We start from the raw sequence: 21,695 nt of genomic DNA, 5'->3' as shown, positions 1-21,695 counted from the left end.
TATTAAGAAAGTACTACATGATACAGTAATTCTGAAATAACGTCATCAAGTTTTCGGAAGGCATAAACTGAAAAATTTTGATTAGCGATTTCCCTCGTCATTTTAACATCTATACTAAATTCTCTAAAAAATATGGTCTATAATTTTAGTTATTAAATAAATGCAGAAAAAAGTTCAATGCTACGCCACTTTACATAAAAAATACATACGTAAACGAATTTAATTGTCTTCTTAAAATCCACACTGTTACATAATCTAAACAATTAAGAATACTTAAAAAAACAGAAGTGGATACATTTCTCATAGAAGCACCTGACAATAATTATGAATTATGATGAAGGTAAAAACAAGTTTTTCTAAAATTATATCTTTATAAACTTACAATTATTTCATTTCTTGCAGGTGCACTTATAACAGTCTGAACGTGAACGTCGTGAAAATTTATTTAAATTCACAATTGATACAATGTTATGATACAAATGTAAATACATTGTAGCTAAAAAATGAAAGAACCTTTTAGTTGCTGATAAAGAAATAAACGATATTCATAACCTAGATCTACAAAGAAAGGTCTTAAGTTCACCGGACATACCATGTTTACATTTTTTTGTGAATGACAATCCAAGTAAATGTTCAGCGTGTTGGAATAAATACGCTTGGGCAAGTTACCTGTTACTTCAATAGCGTAATCATTATACTGACCATTGCTTTCGAAGGACAACCACAACTCACCTAATTGATATTGATTAATTCAATTTTCGTGGTTGAATTAATAAAACAATAATAAATTGTATTCTTTATGTTAATATAAGTGTTAAATCGCATCCGATTGCAACAAATATCCCATGACATTACAACCCCTTTGGGTAAATAATTCAGATTTTTATCAAACTTCTGTCATTAAAACTTTCGCTTTAATCCGTTTTAAACGCAAATCGTGATTTTTTCACCACGAAATTATACAACTTCCTGTATGAAGCGATGTATGTAACTAAGTTATCCCTTGCTGCAGATAAGGACGTTAGAGGCAATTTCCATCAGGAATATGAGGTGGTCTGCTCTGTGGTGGTTCGCCGTAATCGCAGCCATGGTTATGCTGGAAGCAAACGCAGCCCCAAGCCCCAGGAACGACAACATGCTGCAAGAGCTCTTGAAACTAGACCAGTTGTATTCCTCCGTCGCCAGACCGAGGTAACCTCATCGATGATATCTTTATTTCCACACTCTCTGCATGGTAACGCTAATGTCACTTATAGCCTCAGTTTTCTGTGTCAACTGGTAACTTTTTCGCACATAAACGGTCGTCTGGGCGTTGAATTTCATTAAATTAAAAGCTGAGACCTCTTATGTAAAGTGCATCTACGCAAACACCGAACTTAATTCTTTTTTATAATAGTTAAATTAAATTTGCCGGCAAGACGAGGAATATGCCTGTCTTTGAAACTTTAAACCTGCGAGTTTTGCTATTACATCCTGTCGGTTCATTAAGAAGGGAGTTTTCTTTTGTGAAGTTTTGATTTATGTCGCGGTTCGGGGATTATTCGAAAATATATATCGAAAGTGTTGTGGGGTGGATTCAGAGGGCTATAATTTAGTTTTCTGTTTATTGTGGAGTCGTTTAATTACCCAAGGGTGGAGGATAAGATTTAGGGGATCCAATTATTTTTAAATTATCGCGGTTTTACTTTATAGCCGTAACGCAGTCGTCGTAAACTTGATATAAACATATTTCTTGGAAATGCGATACGTTCGATAAATTGACGAAAAAATATATTTTTAAGCTTTACATAAAATATCCATTTTCACACAAATATGATACTGTTTTTAGGCAAAATGAAAATTCGTGTTTTTATTACGTGAAAAGACAGCCAAATTTTGAGCTTCATTTATTATATTTTGTGCACTTTTCTGGAAGCAAGCAAAAGAACAAAGCAATCAAATATAATACAAAATTTCCAGAAAATTATTTTTTCACTTGAATTTTGGCACATTTTCGGAAAATTAGAAAATCGCCACCTAATTTAACATTTCAAAATAATAATTTCAAATTAGAGACTCGGGTTATCATTTTGGTGAAAAATATCACTCCTTATTTGCTCATTTTTATATTTTTCAAGCCTGATCCACCACAACACTCCCCACAAAAAAGTAAAAATGGTTTTCAAGTGCCTTTAATTTGAAGTTCCTTTGTACATTTTTTTTTTGGAAGCAAGCAAAAGAACAAACCAACAAAATATAATTCAGGCTGTTCCAGAAAACTATGTTTCACTTGAATTTCACCCCACGTTTTGTAAAATTAAAAAATAGTAACCAAATTTCAGATTTGGAAGAATTAACTTCAATTTAGAGACTGTGGTTAGTATTTTAGTACAGAATATTGTCCATTATATGGTCATTTTTATATATTTCAAGCCTGATCCACCACAACACTCCCATAAAAAAGTAAAAAGTTCGCTTTACTTAGTTTTCAAGTGTCTTTAATTTGCAATCACTTTGTACTACTTTTCTGGAAGCATGTAAAAGAACAAACCAACCAAATATAATTCGAGCTTTTACAGAAAATTATTTTGTCATTTGAATTTTGGCGCACGTTTTGTGAAACTAGAAAATCAATACCGAATTCAAGATTTCATAGTAGCAATTTCACTAGGGTTGTTATTTTGGCGAAAATTTCATCCATTATTTGCTCATTTTTATAATTTTTAAGCCCAAACCAGAACAAAATTTCCCACAAAAAAGAAAAAAATGTGGTTTACATCGTTTTCAAACGTCTTTAGTTTGCAATTACTTTGTAAATTCTTCTGGAAGCACTGAGAAGGACAAACAAACGAAACCTAGTTCAAGACTTTTAGGAAAATTATTTTTTTACTTGAATCATTGAACGATTTGCAAAATTACAAATGTGTAACATAATTTAATATTTTAAAGGAACAATGTCATTTTAGAAACTCGAGTTATTATTTTGGTAAAAAATATTGTTCATTATTTCGTCATTTCTATATTTTTCAAGCCTGATCCACCACAACACTCCCCTCAAAAAAAGAGAAAAACGTGCTTTAATTCGATTTCAAGTGTCTTTTATTTGAAATTATTTTGTACACGTTTTTGGAAGCAAACAAAAGAAAAAACCAATCAAATATAATTCAAGCTTTAAAAAAAAATGTTTTTTTCACTTGAATTTTAACGCACGTTTTGTAAAATTAGAAAATCACTACTGAATTCAACATTTGAAAGTAGTAATATCACTCGAGTTATTAGTTTGGCGAAAATATCATCCACTATTTGCTGATTTTTATCATTTTTAAGCCCGATCCACCACAACACTCCCAACAAAAAGAAAAAAAAAAGTGATTTACATCATTTTCAAACGTTTTTAGTTTGCATATACTTTGTAAATTCTTCTAGAAGCAATGAAAAGAACAAACAAACAAAATCTAGGAAAATTATTTTTTTACTTGAATCATTGAACGATTTGCAAAATTACAAATCTGTAACATAATTTAATATTTTAACGGAACAATGTCATTTTAGAAAGTCGGGTTATTATTTTGGTAAAAATATTGTTCATTATCTGGTCATTTTTATATTTTTCAAGCCTCATCCACCACAATACTCCCCTCACAAAAGTGGCAAATGTGCTTTAATCCGATTTCAAGTGTCTTTTATTTGAAATTATTTTGTACACTTTTCTGGAAGCAAACAAAAGAAAAAACCAACCAACTATAATTGAGGGTTTCAAAAAAAAATTTTTTTTTTAACGCACGTTTTGTAAAATTAGAAAATACTACTGAATTCAACATTTGAAAGTAGCAATATCACTCCTGTTATTATTTTGCCGAAAATATCATCTGCTATTTGCTCATTTTTATAATTTTTAAGCCTGATCCACCACAACACTCCCTAAAAAAAAAGGAAAAACTGTGGTTTACATCGTTTTCAAATGTCTAGTCTGCTATTACTTTGTAAATTCTTCTGGAAGCAATAAGAAGGACAAACCAAAAAAATCTAGTTCAAGCCTTTTAAAAAAATTGTTTTTTACTTGAACGTTTTACATTGTTTTCAAATGTTTTTAATTTGGAGTTACATTGTAAACTCTTCTGAAAGCAAGCAAAATATAATTGAAGCCTTTCCAGAAAATTATTTTCCACTTGAATTTCACCCCACGTTTTGTAAAATTAGAAAATTTGGACCGAATTTAAGATTTCGAAGAAATAATTTCATTTTAGAGACTCTGGTTATAATTTTGGTAAAAATGTTGGTCATTATTTGGTCATTATTTGGTCATTTTAAAATTTTTCAAGCTTGATCCACCACAACAGTCTACACAAAAAAGTAAAAAGTGCGTTTTACTTTGTTTTCAAGCGTTTTAATTTTCAACTATTTTGTACAACTTTTCTAAAACAAGCAAAAGAACATATCAATAAAATAAATTTGAAAGTTTTCCAGAAAATTATTTATTCACTTAAATTTCGTTGCACGTTTTTTAAAAACAACTACCGATTCAACTTTTGAAAATAGTCATTTTACTTGATTCGGGTTATTATTTTGGCGGCATTAGTCCTCAATATTTGCTCATTTTGATCATTTTTATGTCGATCCACCACAACATTCCCTATAAAAAAGAAAAAAATATGCTTCACGTCGTTTTAAATTTGCAATTACTTTGTTCTGGGAGCAACTAGAAGAACAAACCAATAAAATATAATTCAAACTTTTCGAGAACATTCATTTTCGCTTGAGTTCCAGCACACGATTTTTAAAAATATGAAATTGCAACCGAATTTAACATTTGGAAGAAAAAATGTAATTTTAGAGACGCCGGTTCTTATTTTGGTGAAAAATGTTGCTCATTATTTGGTCATTTTGATATTTTTCAAGCCTGATCCAACACAACACTCCCCACAAAAACTGAAAAATGCGTTTTGAATCGTTTTCAAGTACCCTTTAATTCGAAATTACTTTGTACATTTTTTGGCAACAAGCAAAAGATATAAACCAACAAAATATAATTCAGGCTACTCCAAGAAAATTATTTTTCACTTGAATTTCACCCAAGTTTTATAAAATTAGAAAATGGTAACCAAATTTAAGATTTGGAAGAAATAATTTCACTTTAGAGACCCTGGTTATTATTTTAGTATAGAATATTGCTCATTATTTGGTCATTTTTATATTTTTCAAGCCTGATCCACCACAACACTCCCCACAAAAAGAGAAAAATGTGCTTAATTCGATTTCAAGTGACTTTTATTTGAAATTGTTTTGTAGACTTTTCTGAAAGTAAGCAAGAAAACAAACCAACCAAATATAATGCAAGCTTTTAGGGAAAATAATTTTTTCGCTTGAATCTTAGCGCACGTTTTATAAAACTAGAAAATTACTACCGAATTCAACATTTAAAAGTAGCAATTTCACTCCGGTTATTATTTTGGCCACAATATCATCCATTATTTGCCCATTTTTGTATTTTTTAAGCCTGATCCACCACAACACTCCCTACAAGAAGGAAAAAAAGTGGTTTACATCGTTTTCAAATGTCATTTGTTTGCAATTACTTTGTAAATTTTTCTGGAAGCAATGAGAAGGACAAAGTAACAAAATCTACTTCAAGCCTTTTAGGAAAATAATTTTTTTATTTGAATCAGTGCACGATTTGCAAAATTAGAAATGTACAACCGAATTGAACACTTGGAAGAAATAATGTTATTTTAGAAACTTGGGCTATTATTTTGGTAAAAAATATTGGTCGTTAGTTGTTCATTTTATATTTTGCAAGCCTGATCCATCACAACACTCCCCACAAAAAAGAGAAAAATGTGCTTAATTCGATTGCAAGTGTCTTTTATTTGAAATTGTTTTGTACACTTTTCTGAAAGCAAGCAAAAAAATAAACTAACCAAATATAATTCAAGCTTTTAGAGAAAATTATTTTTTCGCTTGAATTTTAGGGCAGGTTTTGTAAGACTTGAAAATTACTACCGAATTCAACATTTGAAAGTAGCAATTTCACTCTGGTTATTATTTTGGCGAAAATATCATCCATTATTTGCCCATTTTTATAATTTTTAAGCCTGATCCACCACAACACTCCCTACAAAAGGAAAAAAAGAGTGGTTCACATCGTTTTCAAATGTCTTTAGTTAGCAATTATTTTGTAAATTCTTCTGGAAGTAATGAGAAGGACAAACTCCAACAAAATGAACTTCAAGCCTTTTAGGAAAATAATTTTTTTTTTTTTTAATCAGTGCACGATTTGCAAAATTAGAAATCTTCAACCGAATTGAACACTTGGAAGAAACAACGTTATTTTAGAAACTTGGGCTATTATTTTGGCAAAAAATGTTGGTCGTTAGTTGGTCATTTTATATTTTTCAAACCTGATCCATCACAATACTCCCCACAAAAAAGAGAAAAATGTGCTTAATTCGATTGCAAGTGTCTTTTATTTGAAATTGTTTGGTACACTTTTCTGAAAGCAAGCAAAAAAACAAACCAACCGAATATAATTCAAGCTTTTAGAGAAAATTATTTTTTCGCTTGAATCTTAGCGCACGTTTTGTAAAACTAGAAAATCACTACGGAATTCAACATTTGAAAGTACCAATTTCATTCGGGTTATTATTTTGGAGAAAATTTCATCCATTATTTGCCCATTTTTATAATAATATATAATTTTACACCACAACACTCCCTGCAAAAAAGAAAATAAAGTGGTTCACATCGTTTTCAAACGTCTTTAGGTTGCAATTACTTTGTAAATTCTTCGGGAAGCAAGGAGAAGAACAAACCAACAAAATATAATTAAAGCCTTTCGAGAAAATTATTTTTTTACTTGAATCAGTGCACGATTTGCAAAATTAGAAAACTGCAACCGAATTTAACATTTGGAAGAAAAAATGTAATTTTAGAGACTCGGGTTCTTCTTTTGGTAAAAGATATTAGTCATTATTTGTCATTTTTATATTTTTCAAACCTGATCCACCACAACACTCCCCACAAAAAAGTAAAAAGTGCGCTTTACACTTTTTGTGATTCAGACAGGTCTTTCAGTACACTACTTTTACATAAATTTCACATAAGACAATCACATTTTTTTTATACAAAAATTCAACTATATCAAAAAAGTGGTCTAAAATTATTTAAAGAGAACTTTCTTTGCCCAAGAAGTACAATCAAATGAACAATATATATGTTGGTAAATGATTTTAACACAAGAAGATTATTGTCGAGTTTGTGTTGTTTGCTTTTCATACCTGAAGCTGCGCTCTACATTTCCATGTCATCTGTCATAATTTCCTGACGGATACTCTTATAAACTTTTATTAACGTTTTAATTAACTTTTTGTTAAAAAAGTCTCCTACAATTTCACGTTTGCAATTAGAATCTACTCAATCAAAGAATCCTATTTGACGCCCGGAACCTGTCCATTTATTTCTATTTACCCGACAAAGTATAAAATTCATAAATCACGTTTTTGCTAAACGGCGTTAATTCATCGTTTCGCTTCGTGCTGCAGCAATACCCTTTTTCCACATAGTCAAAGTCATCGTGATTTAAAATAAAATTAATTGGGGGGAATATTGTATCCTCCATTGTTAACTTTTTGGTTGTTGTCGACGTTTGTTTGCAAAAAGTTGGTAAACATTGAAATGACAGACACTAATTAATGCAATAAACCTTTTATTAAAAATTTTTAATATGTGTTTTTGTGCAGTCTGGGAGATAGTAGAGACAAGGGACTGCTTTGCGTTGCTATCTCACACAATGGTAACAGTTTTTGCGCTTAATGAATTTTATTTTAGAACGATTTAGGGAAAATATGCAAGCCCAGTGGTCGCGGAGTTAATCATACATTCTCGACTGAAAAGCGTTATTATCTAACACAGAGCTAGAAACGTGACATTTATTATAAGTGTTAATTTAGTAATAGTTACAAATGTGTTTTATTTAATGCTGATTATCAGAGTAATTCTAGTTTTTGGTGTCTTAATGTGTGTATAATAGCTTTAATCTCCATCTGTAGAAGAGCAGTAAATAAAATGTGCTTTTTGCACCCCATAAACTAATATGACGTAAATGGCTGTTTGTTCTGCGTAGCGTCATTTATAGTCAGCCATATAATTTTATGAGGTGCAAAATTTTAGCCGTAATTAACGAATTTTTTCGTCGCTTTTGTAGCTGCCGTAGTTTTGTATATTTTTGTTATATGAACATTTAATTGTTGTACTTTTAATTATAACTTGCTATGTAACATTGTAATTTATCGACCTCTTACTGACTGTATTATTCCTGCCATTTAAATACAACACGCGGAATAGTTAAAATGTTTCAGCCACATGATGACCATGTAGACATTTGCTTAAATTTGCATTATTGTGTTCGAACAAGTTGAGTCAGGAGTCAGATAATTTGAATATTTATTTTCTGCCGAGCGGAATGAATATAAAGTTTTGTTCAAATGAACCCGGACAAGTAACACTAAAATTAATGACGTACTTTTAATTTATGTTGCGAATTTCCATAAGTCAATATTTTTGCTTTTCAAGCCGTTTAACGCGGCCATAAATTTCCAAAGACGCCTTTTTTCATTAAAATAAAAATTTTGCATTTAAAAGTTTTGAATTATTTTGTTGATGGTGTTTGCCAGGAACCAATTTTAAGTCCGTTCTTTTTTACACCATTCATCAATGACGTTCCTGAAGATTTCTTGTTGTTATTTATTACTCTATATTCTTAAATTAAAATCACGATCACGACCTTTCGGTATTAAATTTGTGACCTTTGTGGGAAATTTAGGATCTAAACTCTCACTTACCTAATTAAAAACAGCCCACGCAACAAACCTGGAGATGTTTACAGTTCAAAATTACATTATACGGAGAAAACAATGCTCTGACTGGTACTGGTTTCAAAATTTAATTTAAAATGACAGAAAATTATTTTCATTTTAGTTGAAAATAAAAGCCAAAGCGTTTCGTTGGTGTAATTCTCACATAGTGCATTTTTTTCGTAAATGGTTACACAGTTTCAGACATAATTATTTGCAATTTTATTTCAAACATCACGGAAATCCATTTTATTATGTCTGCTATGAAATTTATCTGCGTTTTGAAAACCAGATCGGGACTAGCATCTGCGTTAAACACACTATTCTTATTTTTAATTCTTTTTAAACTTTTTAAGCTATAGAATTACACACTTTTGTCTATCGTTATGGTATTAGAGTAGGCTGTTGTTATTTCGGTTTATAAGTGTAAAAGCTACGTTAATAATTAATTTCAGGTAAAGTTGTAAGCGCGCAGTCAACTCTAATTCTTTTTTTTTGTATAAAAACGCTAGACGTAATATCTTTCATTGCTGAAACATTTTAATGATCCGCTCCAAACTTTGATTTCCATTTTTATGAACCTTCCCACCCCATCTATAAATCATAAAAAGCTTAGAGCATTATTAAGTGGTAATCGCTGGTAACATCCCAGCGCAAATCTGCGCGTTAAGGCACCGCTCCTTCACTTTGAAAATTCTCTAATGGAAGCCGATTTAGTCAACTTGGCGAGATTAAACAGCACTATAGCAATCAACCGTAATTCTCTTTAGGAAAACTTGGGACCATCATTCACAAGACCGTATTCTCCTTAATGAGTCGAAATTAAAATTAAAATTTAAGCCGCGTGCTAAATAAGAATAATTATAGCAAAACACCGCGGTACGGGCAATTAGTCCGAGATCTAATTTCATTCAAGCCCCATCGTCGAATCTTTGATGTTTCGACTGAAATTAACGATCCCGAAATGAATCCTGCTATTAATTTTTAGTAGACGCTGTTGTGGTTTGTCTGCACGCTGTGTGTCTTTTTCCAAAAGTAAGTTAGTTCACATTGTGGGTGTGCATGCCATGTATAGTCCGTGCGAGCTAACGCGTGCTGGTGGTAGGTAGTGTGCGCAGCGGCCCGACCCAACCTGATAGTATGGGTCCCAAGGTACAGCGTGCCATCAACATGTTAAGACTTCAGCACCTCGATCGACTCTATGGCGACCCGTCTCGTCCCAGGTGAGCAAGTCGCTCCAACTTACTCCACATCCTGTCTATAGTCCGTTGCACTTCTTAATATGCACGAATTATGTGTCGGTAGATTACAAGAAAATACACACTTTCAGCTATATCACTTAGAAAGTAAAGAGTAGGGATTAGTGAACATTAACTTTCTGTTGCCTTGGAATTTTTCGTTGTCAAACAAAAGTCAGTAGGTATTCACTCATTCTTGGTTTCTACTATACTTACGATTTTTCTAGACGAGAAGATCTAATTGTGTAAAACTTGTAGTTTGTGTTAAATAACTTCATCTACATACGTCAAGCGTTCAGAAGCAGTTCTTGGATTCAAAATCCACCACCTGTTGAATTTTTTCGATAATTATTAACAACCAATGGAATTATTTAGAGTGACACCAATGAAGTGAATTCCATAAAAACAAAGAAAGTTGTTTTCACTAGAATGCAATATTAAGTTTATGTGACAGTATTTACAACTTTCACACTTAACGACATCTACAAAAAGTTTAACTTGCAATTTAAAATTTGTGGTGTCGCCATGTATAGAAAAAACACGTTAAGGAAAGTTTTCTTATACCTTTTGAGATTTGAGGGTCGTCCCAAGTCAGTTGGTCCAGCTGCGCAAATTTCAATTCATGTAGTTAATATCGTGTGATTTTTTTAATTTCTGCTCTAGTTGGTCATGCGTACGTCAGTAATGAAATTTAAATAGCTGATGTAAGCGTCATGGCCAACTAGAGCAGAAATTTAATAATCAAATGACGTCTTATTTTTTGTTGTTCGCTTTCACTTAAGAAGTACACTTTTAAGCATATTATTATTTTGTATTTTTTGCATCCTTAAAGTAGTTTTTTCCTAACTGGGCCAACTGACCCAGGACGGGGCTCGCAGTGGCCTACTGAGACTAAGTATCTTTAGGCTACTCATTACATTTACTGACAGATGCTAAAATAAGACAAAATGTTGTTCTAAATTTTATATGAATTCCGCTTTGCCTATGTAGATGAAGTTGGCCAAGTGTTGATTTTGTAAACAGAAATATAAAACGTTTGAACAATTATATCAAAATTGAATATATATTTTTTTTAATTTCCTGAAACTAAAATGTAAAAATAATGCAGCGAGTTTCAGTTGTTGGGGTGACGTTTCATTAGTGCAAAGCACAATTAGATAAATGTAAATGAATTTCGTGGTTTCACACAATTTTAATTTATTTCATTTTAACATTTATAATCAAGGTAAAATCTTAGTCCTTGTAGATCGTCAACTATATTTTCATATTACGCAGCTTAAAATTGGAAGAAAATTTGAGAATTTTATTGTTTATGTTCTTTAACAAAATTTTGTATTTATTTCTTTAGTCGATACAGCGTTTTCACAATTCTGATAAAACGAAAAATACAATTTTGATAAATCTAGATGCTAATAAATATCTTGCACATTTTGACGAGATTTATAAAGCAATATTTTAAAATAACGTCATTAAATTTTTAGAGTAGATCAACAGGTAAAATTTGACTAGAAATTTCTATTTCTACGATAACTTTAAAGTTATTCAAGAAAATTGTCACTAAAGAATTTAACAATATAGATGGCTCGGACAAAATTCCCCGGTCTAATATCTTGAGAACGTATAGAGAGAGAGACACTGAAATTCTATAAATGCAACTGTTTTCAGTTTGAAGGGGGAAACTTATTATTATACATGTGTTTATGAAAAATTATGAAAGTTATTTATTTTTTAATGGATTTTGGTAAATCGTTAAATTATTATTATTACAATGAAATAAAACATTTGTTGTTTATTTCATTTCCAGTCGATAAACAAAATAAAAGCCATAAATATAAAAAATAGAACTTGAATGATATAAGCATAGCTTCGAACTGTCGTTGTTCACAGTTAAACCAAAACTTCTTATTAATTCTTCCAATTAAAAAGGCTCAACATGTGGTTTAATTAATAAATTTAGTCCAATTTTGAGAAGACAAATTCATTCAAATCAAACTAACTTCTACGTGACATTCTTTCGATGTATAAACATATATAAACACTTAAGCTACTGCTGAGGGACAAAGGGTGTTATTTATGCCTCTGGTTTTTAGTTTACGACGGTTATCACAAAATGAAAACCGTAAAGTAAAATTTTATGATTTTTTTAAAGAGCTGGATTTGTCGGATTATACTTATAACCTTCGGCCAATTTTTTATTGATCAAATTAAGAACCTCATTTTTTAGATTTACTTATACAGGGCCACTCAAAAAAATTAATGAATCAGTCAATTTGTAAGTATGGTAAATTGTTAATCAAAATATATCTATTTATTCCTTCCACAAAATTGATGACGTCATCTCGAAATTTTGCCGAATAAATTCTACCCAAAATGTGCAAAATATGATGAGTTTTTATCATTGCATTGATATTTTTGAGATTTGCTTAAACAGGTGGCTCAAAAGAATTAATGAATAAGACAATGTATATTATTGATTAAATTAGAAACTCCATTTTCCCAGAAAATTTTGGGAAAATAATACTGTTACTTATTTTTTTTTTAAACTCAACTCGAATGTTTCATTGTACTTCAGGAGCGAGGGAAGACGTCAAATCTTTTAAGTGTCGCCACAGCAAAAGGGACCTTAAATCTGGGCTGAGAGCTGGCCATGGAATGGGGCCTCTATTTTTTATCCAATTTTCATGACAAATATTTTCTAAAATTAAAATTTTAGAACCATTTTCAACATGCAGCGATGAAATATTGCTGTAGTCCAAAATTTCTGACAGTAGAAGTTAACATTTAGATCATTTAAATTCTTTACAGTTAAAACTAAGAGAACACATATATTGTAGTTGTACATAATTTAAAGATTTATCAAAATCTGTTAAAAAAAAATATACGTTACAATTAAAAAAATTGGCAGCAGTTCCCTCGTCCCTGAAATATACATTTCGCGTTTTTGAAAAATTATAAGATTTTTGTAGAGCTTCTTCATTAGTATCATCCTTTAATCACCTATGCTCCGCCACTGCCTTTGATTCGAGCGCATATGTCACGAAAACACACTCTATTAACTGGGTTATACATATTTGGTCTGGCGCGGAGTGAGGGAAAATCGGGTGAACGCTCAAATAACGTTACAGAATTTTCGCATTCCAACTCCGAGGTCGGAATCGTTGTGTTCATTGCCGTAAATTAAAGCAAAAACAATGGCTTTTACAGAATTTCAAGATCTCTATCCCTCCTCAAGGTATAAAGCCGGTGAATTTTATCTGGGACACCCTGTATATATATTTGGCTAGGTTCAAAATTTCTCGTACATACGATGTTGTCAAAATTAATTTGTCTGAAGAAGGAACGATTTTACTTTCGAAAAAAAGCCAAATAATTATATATTCATTGATAACTGGTTTTAACGAGAACTTTCCACAATAATTGTGATAATAATACTGAGAACAAGAAACTGTTCGATGGCTTTTAAATCGCTTTGTACAAGGTAAAAAATAAGGGCGGATTAATAAACCACAACTATGGAAATATAAGTATTATCTCATAAAATTTAAATACTTCTAGTGTCTACCTAAGTGTGAACACATAATTAATACCTTGCATATCTTATTTTCGATTATTGATCTACAAAAATTTTGAGATAGCTTTAAAATATATACAAAATTTCGTAGCAATCGGTTTAGTAGTTCTGGAAGCTATATGACTAATAAAGTCGCCAAAACACAAACAATAGATGGACATCGATATTTCCATGTTGTATCGCTATGAAACACCTGGAAAACATGAAATTAGCCATTCACCAACTAGACCTTTTTACAATATTTCGCTAATTTACATTGAAGTGGAAAAGTAGGCTTCCGGGTTCCATCTGCTTGTCTCTCTGTCGGTCTGCCTGTCTATGTCGGTTTTTACTGAACAGATAATCTACAAAACTACCGGGTCGATTGTTGTAAAATTTTGTATGTATATTAGAGATATCGTGTAGGAGGTAAAACGTTAACCAAAATTTGGCTAACCATCCCCATCTACAATTTGATGACATCTCCTTATTTTTTTTTAGTAAATGCTATTTAAATTTTATAAAATAACACAAGCTTGTATTTGTCTGTTATGAACTCGCCTTGGCATCCAAATTTTCGGAAAAAATCCAATTTGTAGAATAACATTTTATACTAAGGAAAGGGAACCATCATATTTTTTTCTTATACTGTAACTGGTATTATCTAAATTTTTTTAATTTATAGACTTTATCGAAAAATATATAATTTTTAATACAAACTACTAAATACAGGATCAATTTTGTTTAAAGAATGTAGTTTATAACAAAATCCTCTATGTCTACCCCAAAGTAAATTAAATACGAATTCAAGAGGGTTAAATTTCTTAACCACCTTAATTATACATTTTTAAGCTTCAAATACTTCAGTATTCATGACGAATCCAAGACTTAGGAACTTAGGTGTTCATGAGAAAAGGGTTTTCAATGTTCTAGAAACATGTTTGGATTCTGGCGGTGCACTTCGATTCTGTCTTATCACAATATTTCACTTCCTGAAAGAATATAACGGATTTAGGCTCAAGGCGAATTTACTGAAAAAGATAACAATGTTACGTCTGAAAGAAAGAAAACGTCGCCAATTTTATAATTTTATCGCAAATAAATATCACTGATTTGGTGTACAAAATCTGTTTTGTTGCCTGATTAATTTTCATTATCATGCAGAAGCTTTCGGCTTATTGTCTTCCATTTAGAAAGAAAGATCGTAAATGTGTCTAGAATTTTGACAGTTCCCAACCTTTTTGTGAAAGTTTTTGTGTTTCGGGTTACTATATTTTATAAAACTAAAAATACATATATTAAACTGTGTTATGCTATTCGACGTTGGTTGCCTACATTTCTACATCATGTTGTTTGTAAACATTTAATTTAGGAAAGCTGCTTATTGTAATAAAATTTTAAATCGGATTTTTTGGGTAGACGTGGTTACGTTCTTAAGTTATATTTATCACTGCATCTCGTTCGTTTTTATAAATAGATGTTTCCTTAAAGCAAGGTAATTAGTGTCATATAAACTCTCCTTTTTATGTATATTGTACCATTAAGCCTTTATTAACTCGAATTCAGGTGCCATTAAAACTAATAGTTTAAATTATTTTTAAAAAATTATTGGTTAATAAACAAGCAGAATTATAAATAATAAATCCGTTTTGAGACTTTAAATTTTTAATTACCTGCTACTGATATAGTGTCATTTAACGTAACTTTCTGAGCAATACATCTAATGTGTAAGAATAACGTAAAATAAACAAAGTCATATAAATATTTCCAAAAAGAAAATCTAAGCAAGGGACTTCACACTTTACACACCCATAAAATCACCCACTTCTCAATATTAATCTGCATAACTTAGAAGACTGGTAGACTTAGGATTACAAGCTTCTACATCAATTTGGAACTTCTAGTTTGCTCTTAGTTAGGTTAGGTATTGCTTTCAAGAGAAAATTTGTTAATCACTTAAGTAAGTTAATGTGACCATAAATCCCGACCAAGGGTTGATCGTAAACACGGCGTTCATTTCAGTTATAGTTGTGTTATGGATTTGTTTTATAATGCAATAAACCCGATCCACTTATCTATAACTGGAGTAAAAGTGCTATTTTATTCGCTAATTGATGATTTTCTTCTCGCTGTTTGCGGTTTACTTTTCGACGCGCTCGTTAAAAACAGATGTACGAAACTTTTACTAGACAATTCATTTTTATAAAGTTGCACAATAAAGTGCGGCTAGGTAATCTAATTTATTTACGGTGTTTTATTTTAAATGAAATGGAAAAGTTAATGACGGCGAGAAGAAAGTTCATATTAGATTCTTTGGAATTTTACGATGTTATGAACGGCTTTGCTTTGCTGTATTAGCCAACTGTGTACACATAAATTGTCGCTTTGTGTCAAAATCTCTACTTGTTTTGAAATTATTTTACCTTGTTGTATTTGTCGAATCTGAAATCGATACTTTTGAAAATCTCGAAGGCGTAAAGATTATTTTCAGGGGTGGTGGTTCAAAATTGAAAGTGCCGCAGGTTAGCAAACAGAAACTTCGTTCATTATTTCTTGGATTACATTTGGGAAATCTGTTCTAACTGTTCTGTTTTTACAATAACTAATCTTTTCTTTGTGTGTGAGTTGTTAACTGATTTTGTTTGTTCTCTTCTGCAGTATATGAAGATAATTCCTAATCAAAATGCAGGCACGGGTTCGCATTATCCTGCAAAAAATTACATTGTTTTTCATCGCTCACCTGTCATGTTAATCTCTCTTTTGATTAACTCCTTCTAGTGAATTATTCATTTCGGAGTCTACAGAGATGGCTAGTAATAAATTCGGTTTTTATGATTTCATTTACTGATTTTATAATTACAGGTTGTGTTAAATATAGTGTGTAATTCACTCCTTCAGTATTATAATGGACATAATTACTCGAAACTGCTAACTAATAAACACACGGTCTCAATAAATTTATCGAGGTTGTTGCTGACAGGTTGAATTAAGTCTTAATGTATAAAGTTGATTGTTTGATGAGTTTATACACAGCTACTTTCGCCTGTATAACATTGGATTTTTTGTTTTTTGCTTGTTAGTCGTGTGGTGTATTATTTATATTTTGTTTACTCACAAAACAAACTCTAAAAGAAAAGGAAACAACTAAAGCCAGAAATATTTTTATTTAAGTTTTAACTTAATTTTGCTCGATTTATGCATTATTGTTTTCTGTATTAATCTGTTAAAAATTGCTGCAAAATTCATTCGGGAAAATTACGTACGTTAATGAATTTTCCAGGGAAGTTATTTAGTTTTCCAGCAGTGTGTGATGTTTTGTAATTAAAAATAGTTTTATAAAGTTTAGTTTCCGGAACGGTAGCTATCTGACGAAAATTTAATCTTGCGTTTATTTTAATTTTGCGGATATATGCTGTTCTAAAATTAACAGTTCTAACTAAGTAAAAGATTTTAAAATTTTGTGGTAGCCCTGTAATTGAATATTTTAATAAATTGGAAATTTTTTTTGTTCTTGTGGGATTAAATTTATTAGTTAGATAACTTTCTTGGAGTGTCTTTGCTGTTTTAGCAAAGTTTATTTTATGTCGCTTGTAGTAAATTTTACTTTCGTCCTCAACATCGCATAATTAATTGATTACCTACTAACTTGATTTACAACAGCTTTTAAGGACGCTTTGTAACACTGAATTATTTAAAAATTCTTGCGGTGCGTCACCACCTTTTATTTTTCTTTTATATACAGGATAAAGAAATACGGTTCCTTGAGAAGCATACACTCAATTTATTTTTTTTAATAGAACAGCCTATACATTTTACATATCAGGTGATTTTTTAAATTTCTGATTTAGTCATCCCGGAATTCGGTCTAAACGTATTAAAAACACTGAATTATCGATATTTGAAATTAATAATAATTAAAAAAATATATGTAAACACTGCATATTAAGACCCAATTGAAACGTTGCCACGTTATTCCAATTCTGTTGAAATTTTCTAGCAATGCAAGGGTTAAAAAAATCTCAGTAATATTATTTTAAGGTGGTATCAATTAAATCAAACGTTGTTATACTTACAGGTTGTTTATAAAAAAAATTTAAAAACATTACACTTTTCAAATACAGATATTTCAGTTTTTTCAAATAGAACATCCTATATATTCTCGTTCTTTCAATGTTAGTTTCTCCCTTAAATCAAAAATAGAATACGATGCAGTAAGAAAATACAGGGTGTTATATCTGAAAAACTGAATTATCGATATTTGACAATTATCATAATTAAAAATATAAACGCTCTGTACATTAAGACCTAATTTTATTTATTGGTGTCATAGATCCATAACAAAGCGTGTACCTTTAACTTGGCAACGTCGCGTCGGAAATTCAAAAATGACATAACATCTTAGAAAAGAATTATCTAAATAATTTCTGATAATTAATGGGATATGGAGGAGCACCGGCTTGGTGACTCATTCTGTATATTATTCCCTCGTATTTGTATGACAGCGGGATATACAACTGTATTTTTCTTAGAAATCGACGTTACTTCTTATTTACTTTGTTTTTGCATTTGTTGTTAAATATACAGGATGTGAACTGTGAACTAAACATGTAACAAAAATTGGGGGTCATTCTTTGGGTTATTTTAAGATTTCCTATGTTTGGTTGATTTTCGAAAAAACGATTTGTTTCGAAGATACACGGTGATACAAATAGTACCGAAAATGACTACCACCAGCTTGGATGCAAATTTTTCAAAAATACAATTGCATTACACCCCTCATTTATCCGATTTCTAAAATTTCCTTCATTTTCTACTGGAGTAGTGTTCACTAATATTTTCAAATGGGCTCAGGATAAATAATTTTATTTTACTTTAACCACCCTGTATCTTTCAACAAAGCATCTTTCCGAAAATCATTCAAAGACAAAAAAATCTTTAAAAGAATTTTTCGCCGCATGTTTAATAAACACCCTGTATAGTCATTTTTAATACAATATTAAAATTAGCTAGGGGCTCCAGATTTGTCCAATAAAATATATGGGTCGCTGAGGCACATTCAGAGCATAGTTTCCAGTAAATATTTATTTAATACCTACTATTTGTAAGTGACGTCATCAATTTTACCGAGGACATGTATGATTTTAATATTTTTCAATTCGTATTTGTATTTGATCAAAATTTTCAAAAGGTTTTTAATGGAGTCCTTGAGACAGAGTGTAAAATTTGAGGACTAAAATATTCTATGATAATTAATAAGTAAAACGAGTAAAATAAGTAAAACATCATCGGATTATATGTTTAAAGTGTTCTTTATTTAATAATATTTTGAGATGACGCAATCAGTTTTTTGGACCGTATGAACGAACAAACTTTGATTAGCGTTTTGCCATCTTTGTGATAAGCCTCTATTATACAGGGTGATAAAAAATTACTGACAACAAATGCTTAAAAAAATTCCTGCACCCAACTTTTGAAAAATTAAACTTTAAATTTGAAGAATTAATTTCGTAATTCTGATTTGTTTTAATGAACTGCACATCTAAGAAGCAGTGAAATAATTAGTTATTTATAATTTAATAATAATTTGCTAGAATACAATCCACAACGTCAGTTTTTACTGTTAACAGATGCCATTTTTGACTATTTTTATCGGAATTTTAGACTGTCAATTAAATTCACATTAAAAAGTATCAGAATTACGAAATTGATGAATGAAGTTTAATATATTTAAAAATTTGGTTCGTGGGATTTTTGGGCCACTTTGTTCGAGTTCTTCAGAGCCTTCTTAACAACGTACCATAAAATTTATCATTTTTTGATCACCTTGTATATTTTAAATTTTAAAGCAACAAGTCTGCAGATTATAAACGACCACAAGCAGAGATGTTAAAACCCGTTCTATATTAATGGGCTGCTTTTTTTGTCTTAAATCGTGTTTTTTTTTTGTTATTTTTCGTATTTTTTACTTCCCAAGCGTAAGCTAAGGAAGTATTGTAATCGAGTCTATCGGGCTACTCGCTACTTTCATGTTTTCTTAACGTTTCATGACTCTAGAATACGGAAACATAAGTTCCTCGTTTCCGTCTGTCTGTTTCCCGTCTGCCGTCTGTCCAAGTTTGTGTCGTTTTTTATTACACAGATAATAATTTAAGTTTTACCCCAGGTATCCAGATTTTTTAATAACATTTCCCAATTTAACTTTGAAATTACAAAACCGAATCCTTTGAAATCCTGTAACCGTTTGGAGTTTATTGAACATATGGTAAATCGTTAATCAAAATTAATTGACAACCCCCTTGAAAACTAATGACGTCATTTCAAAATTTTGCCAAAATGTGCAAAATATGATGAGTTTATACTTGCGATTTACAATTCCATTCATATTTTTTACAATTGATTATACATGGTGACTCAAAAAAAAGAGTTAGTTTCTTTTATTGATCAAATCAGAAACTGTGAAATCGAATGTTTTGAAATCATGCAGAGGTTTTAAAGTTATCGTACCTAAGTATTGTAAATTTCTAATCAAAATATATCTGTTTATCCCCTCCAAAAAACTGATGACGTCATCTCAAAATTTTGCCGAATAAATCCTATCGTAGATTAATATAAATCTTTGCATTTACTTTACCATTACATTACATACATATATCCTTATTTTAACTTACAGCGGTTCTCAAAAAAATACGCAAAACAAATTTTGTTATTTTTCGAATCGAAAAAGCTGGGTATGTTTTATTGTACTTCAGGGACGAGGGAAGTTCTGCTGAAATAACCTTCGACCATTTTTACTTCCCGACTGTAAGCGACCTTTCATGACCCCTAGAATACGAAGAGATAGGTCTCCCATTTCCGTCCCACGTTTCCGTCTGTCTGTCTGTCGGTCTGGCGGCCCGATTTTTATTAGACAGATAATCTCCAAAGTACTGGTCCGATTGTTGTCAAATTTTGTATTTATATTAATAATGTCACATAGATGGTAAAACACTAATCAAAATTTGTTGAGTTTTACCCGAAACGTTCAAAATTATAAAACAACATTTTGCAATTTAATTTGAATCTAGAAAACCGAATATTTTGAAAACTTGCAGATGTTTTAAAATCGTGATAAGCATGATAAATTTTTAATCAAAATATATAAATTTAGTTTTTTTCTAATTTTATGAGCGAGCAGTAGCCCCGCCCACCTCTTCTTCCGTCCAGTGACCAGGCGCGGATCCCCCCTGACACATGACCGAGGCAGTTTATTTTGACCAATTTAAAAATTTTGAAATCAAATTTCATTTCGTAAATACAGTTCAACCTCTATAATCCGAATTCACGATTATCCGAATATCCAGTAATCCGAACAGAGGCTATTTGAAGTCGATGCTTCTTTAATCCGAACAAAAACTCTGCAATCCGAACTGAACTTGAAAACACAACATGCAAAAAGACGCAAGTTCTTTCTGCATGTTGTATGGAATACTTTGAAATTTTTAAAAATTGCCATATTTCAATGCACTGAATTAATTAACTAATTCTGGAAAAAAGGTTGAAGTTATCGAAGAAATAAGGCCCGAAATCTTCAAGAAAAACTATTTAGTTAAATTTCGAAAATCGTCGAATTGGTTCGAAATTTGCATGAGGAAAATTTCATTTTTGAAAAAGTTTCCTAACAATTCTGAAAAAATTCAGTGATATATGTATATCCCGACGTGCTGATTCCAAAAATATGGCATGTTAATGGTAACCGAGCAATATTTTCGGAAAATTCGGTGTGAAATTCGAATTTTTCAAAATTTTTAAAAATTACGATATTTCAACTGGACGAATCTGGAAAAATGGTTTAAGTTATCAAAGAAATGAAGCCAGAAGTGTCTTCTGAGGCCCAAAATCTACAAGAAAATGTATTTAGTTAAATTTCGAAAATCGTCGAGAATAGGTCGAAATTTGCATAATGGAAAATTTCATTTTTGAAAAATTCATCTAAAAATTCTGAAAGGAGTATCGAGATTCTACTATACATTATACGTGTAACGCAAACAACCAAATATCACCCATGTTATTTGAAAAACAGTATGCTAGCTAAACTTTTAT

The 21,695-nt window shown here is 31.0% G+C and overlaps 1 protein-coding gene across 3 annotated transcripts in view; it reads left to right on the top strand.

Annotated features, from left to right (window-relative positions):
* LOC135127127 (uncharacterized) overlaps window positions 1-21,695 on the top strand; it is a 62,150-nt gene that overhangs the window by 18,082 nt on the left and 22,373 nt on the right. For 2 of the 3 annotated variants that reach the window (XM_064053469.1, XM_064053468.1), the window contains exons 2-3: window positions 1,013-1,191; window positions 9,938-10,051. In XM_064053469.1, the coding sequence (XP_063909539.1) occupies window positions 1,046-1,191; window positions 9,938-10,051 (260 nt within the window). In that variant the 5' untranslated portion in view covers window positions 1,013-1,045. The remainder of the gene's footprint in view (window positions 1-1,012; window positions 1,192-9,937; window positions 10,052-21,695) is intronic. The other variant, XM_064053470.1, reaches the window with a different exon arrangement.

Source organism: Zophobas morio, unplaced genomic scaffold (assembly GCF_036711695.1).
Source record: "Zophobas morio isolate AGI-343-1 ecotype UQ-CSIRO unplaced genomic scaffold, CSIRO_AGI_Zmor_V1 ptg000011l, whole genome shotgun sequence".
NCBI classification, from domain to species: Eukaryota; Metazoa; Arthropoda; class Insecta; order Coleoptera; family Tenebrionidae; genus Zophobas; species Zophobas morio.
The sequence above is the reverse complement of the archived record's forward strand: the minus strand, read 5'-3'. Positions and strand labels throughout refer to the sequence as shown.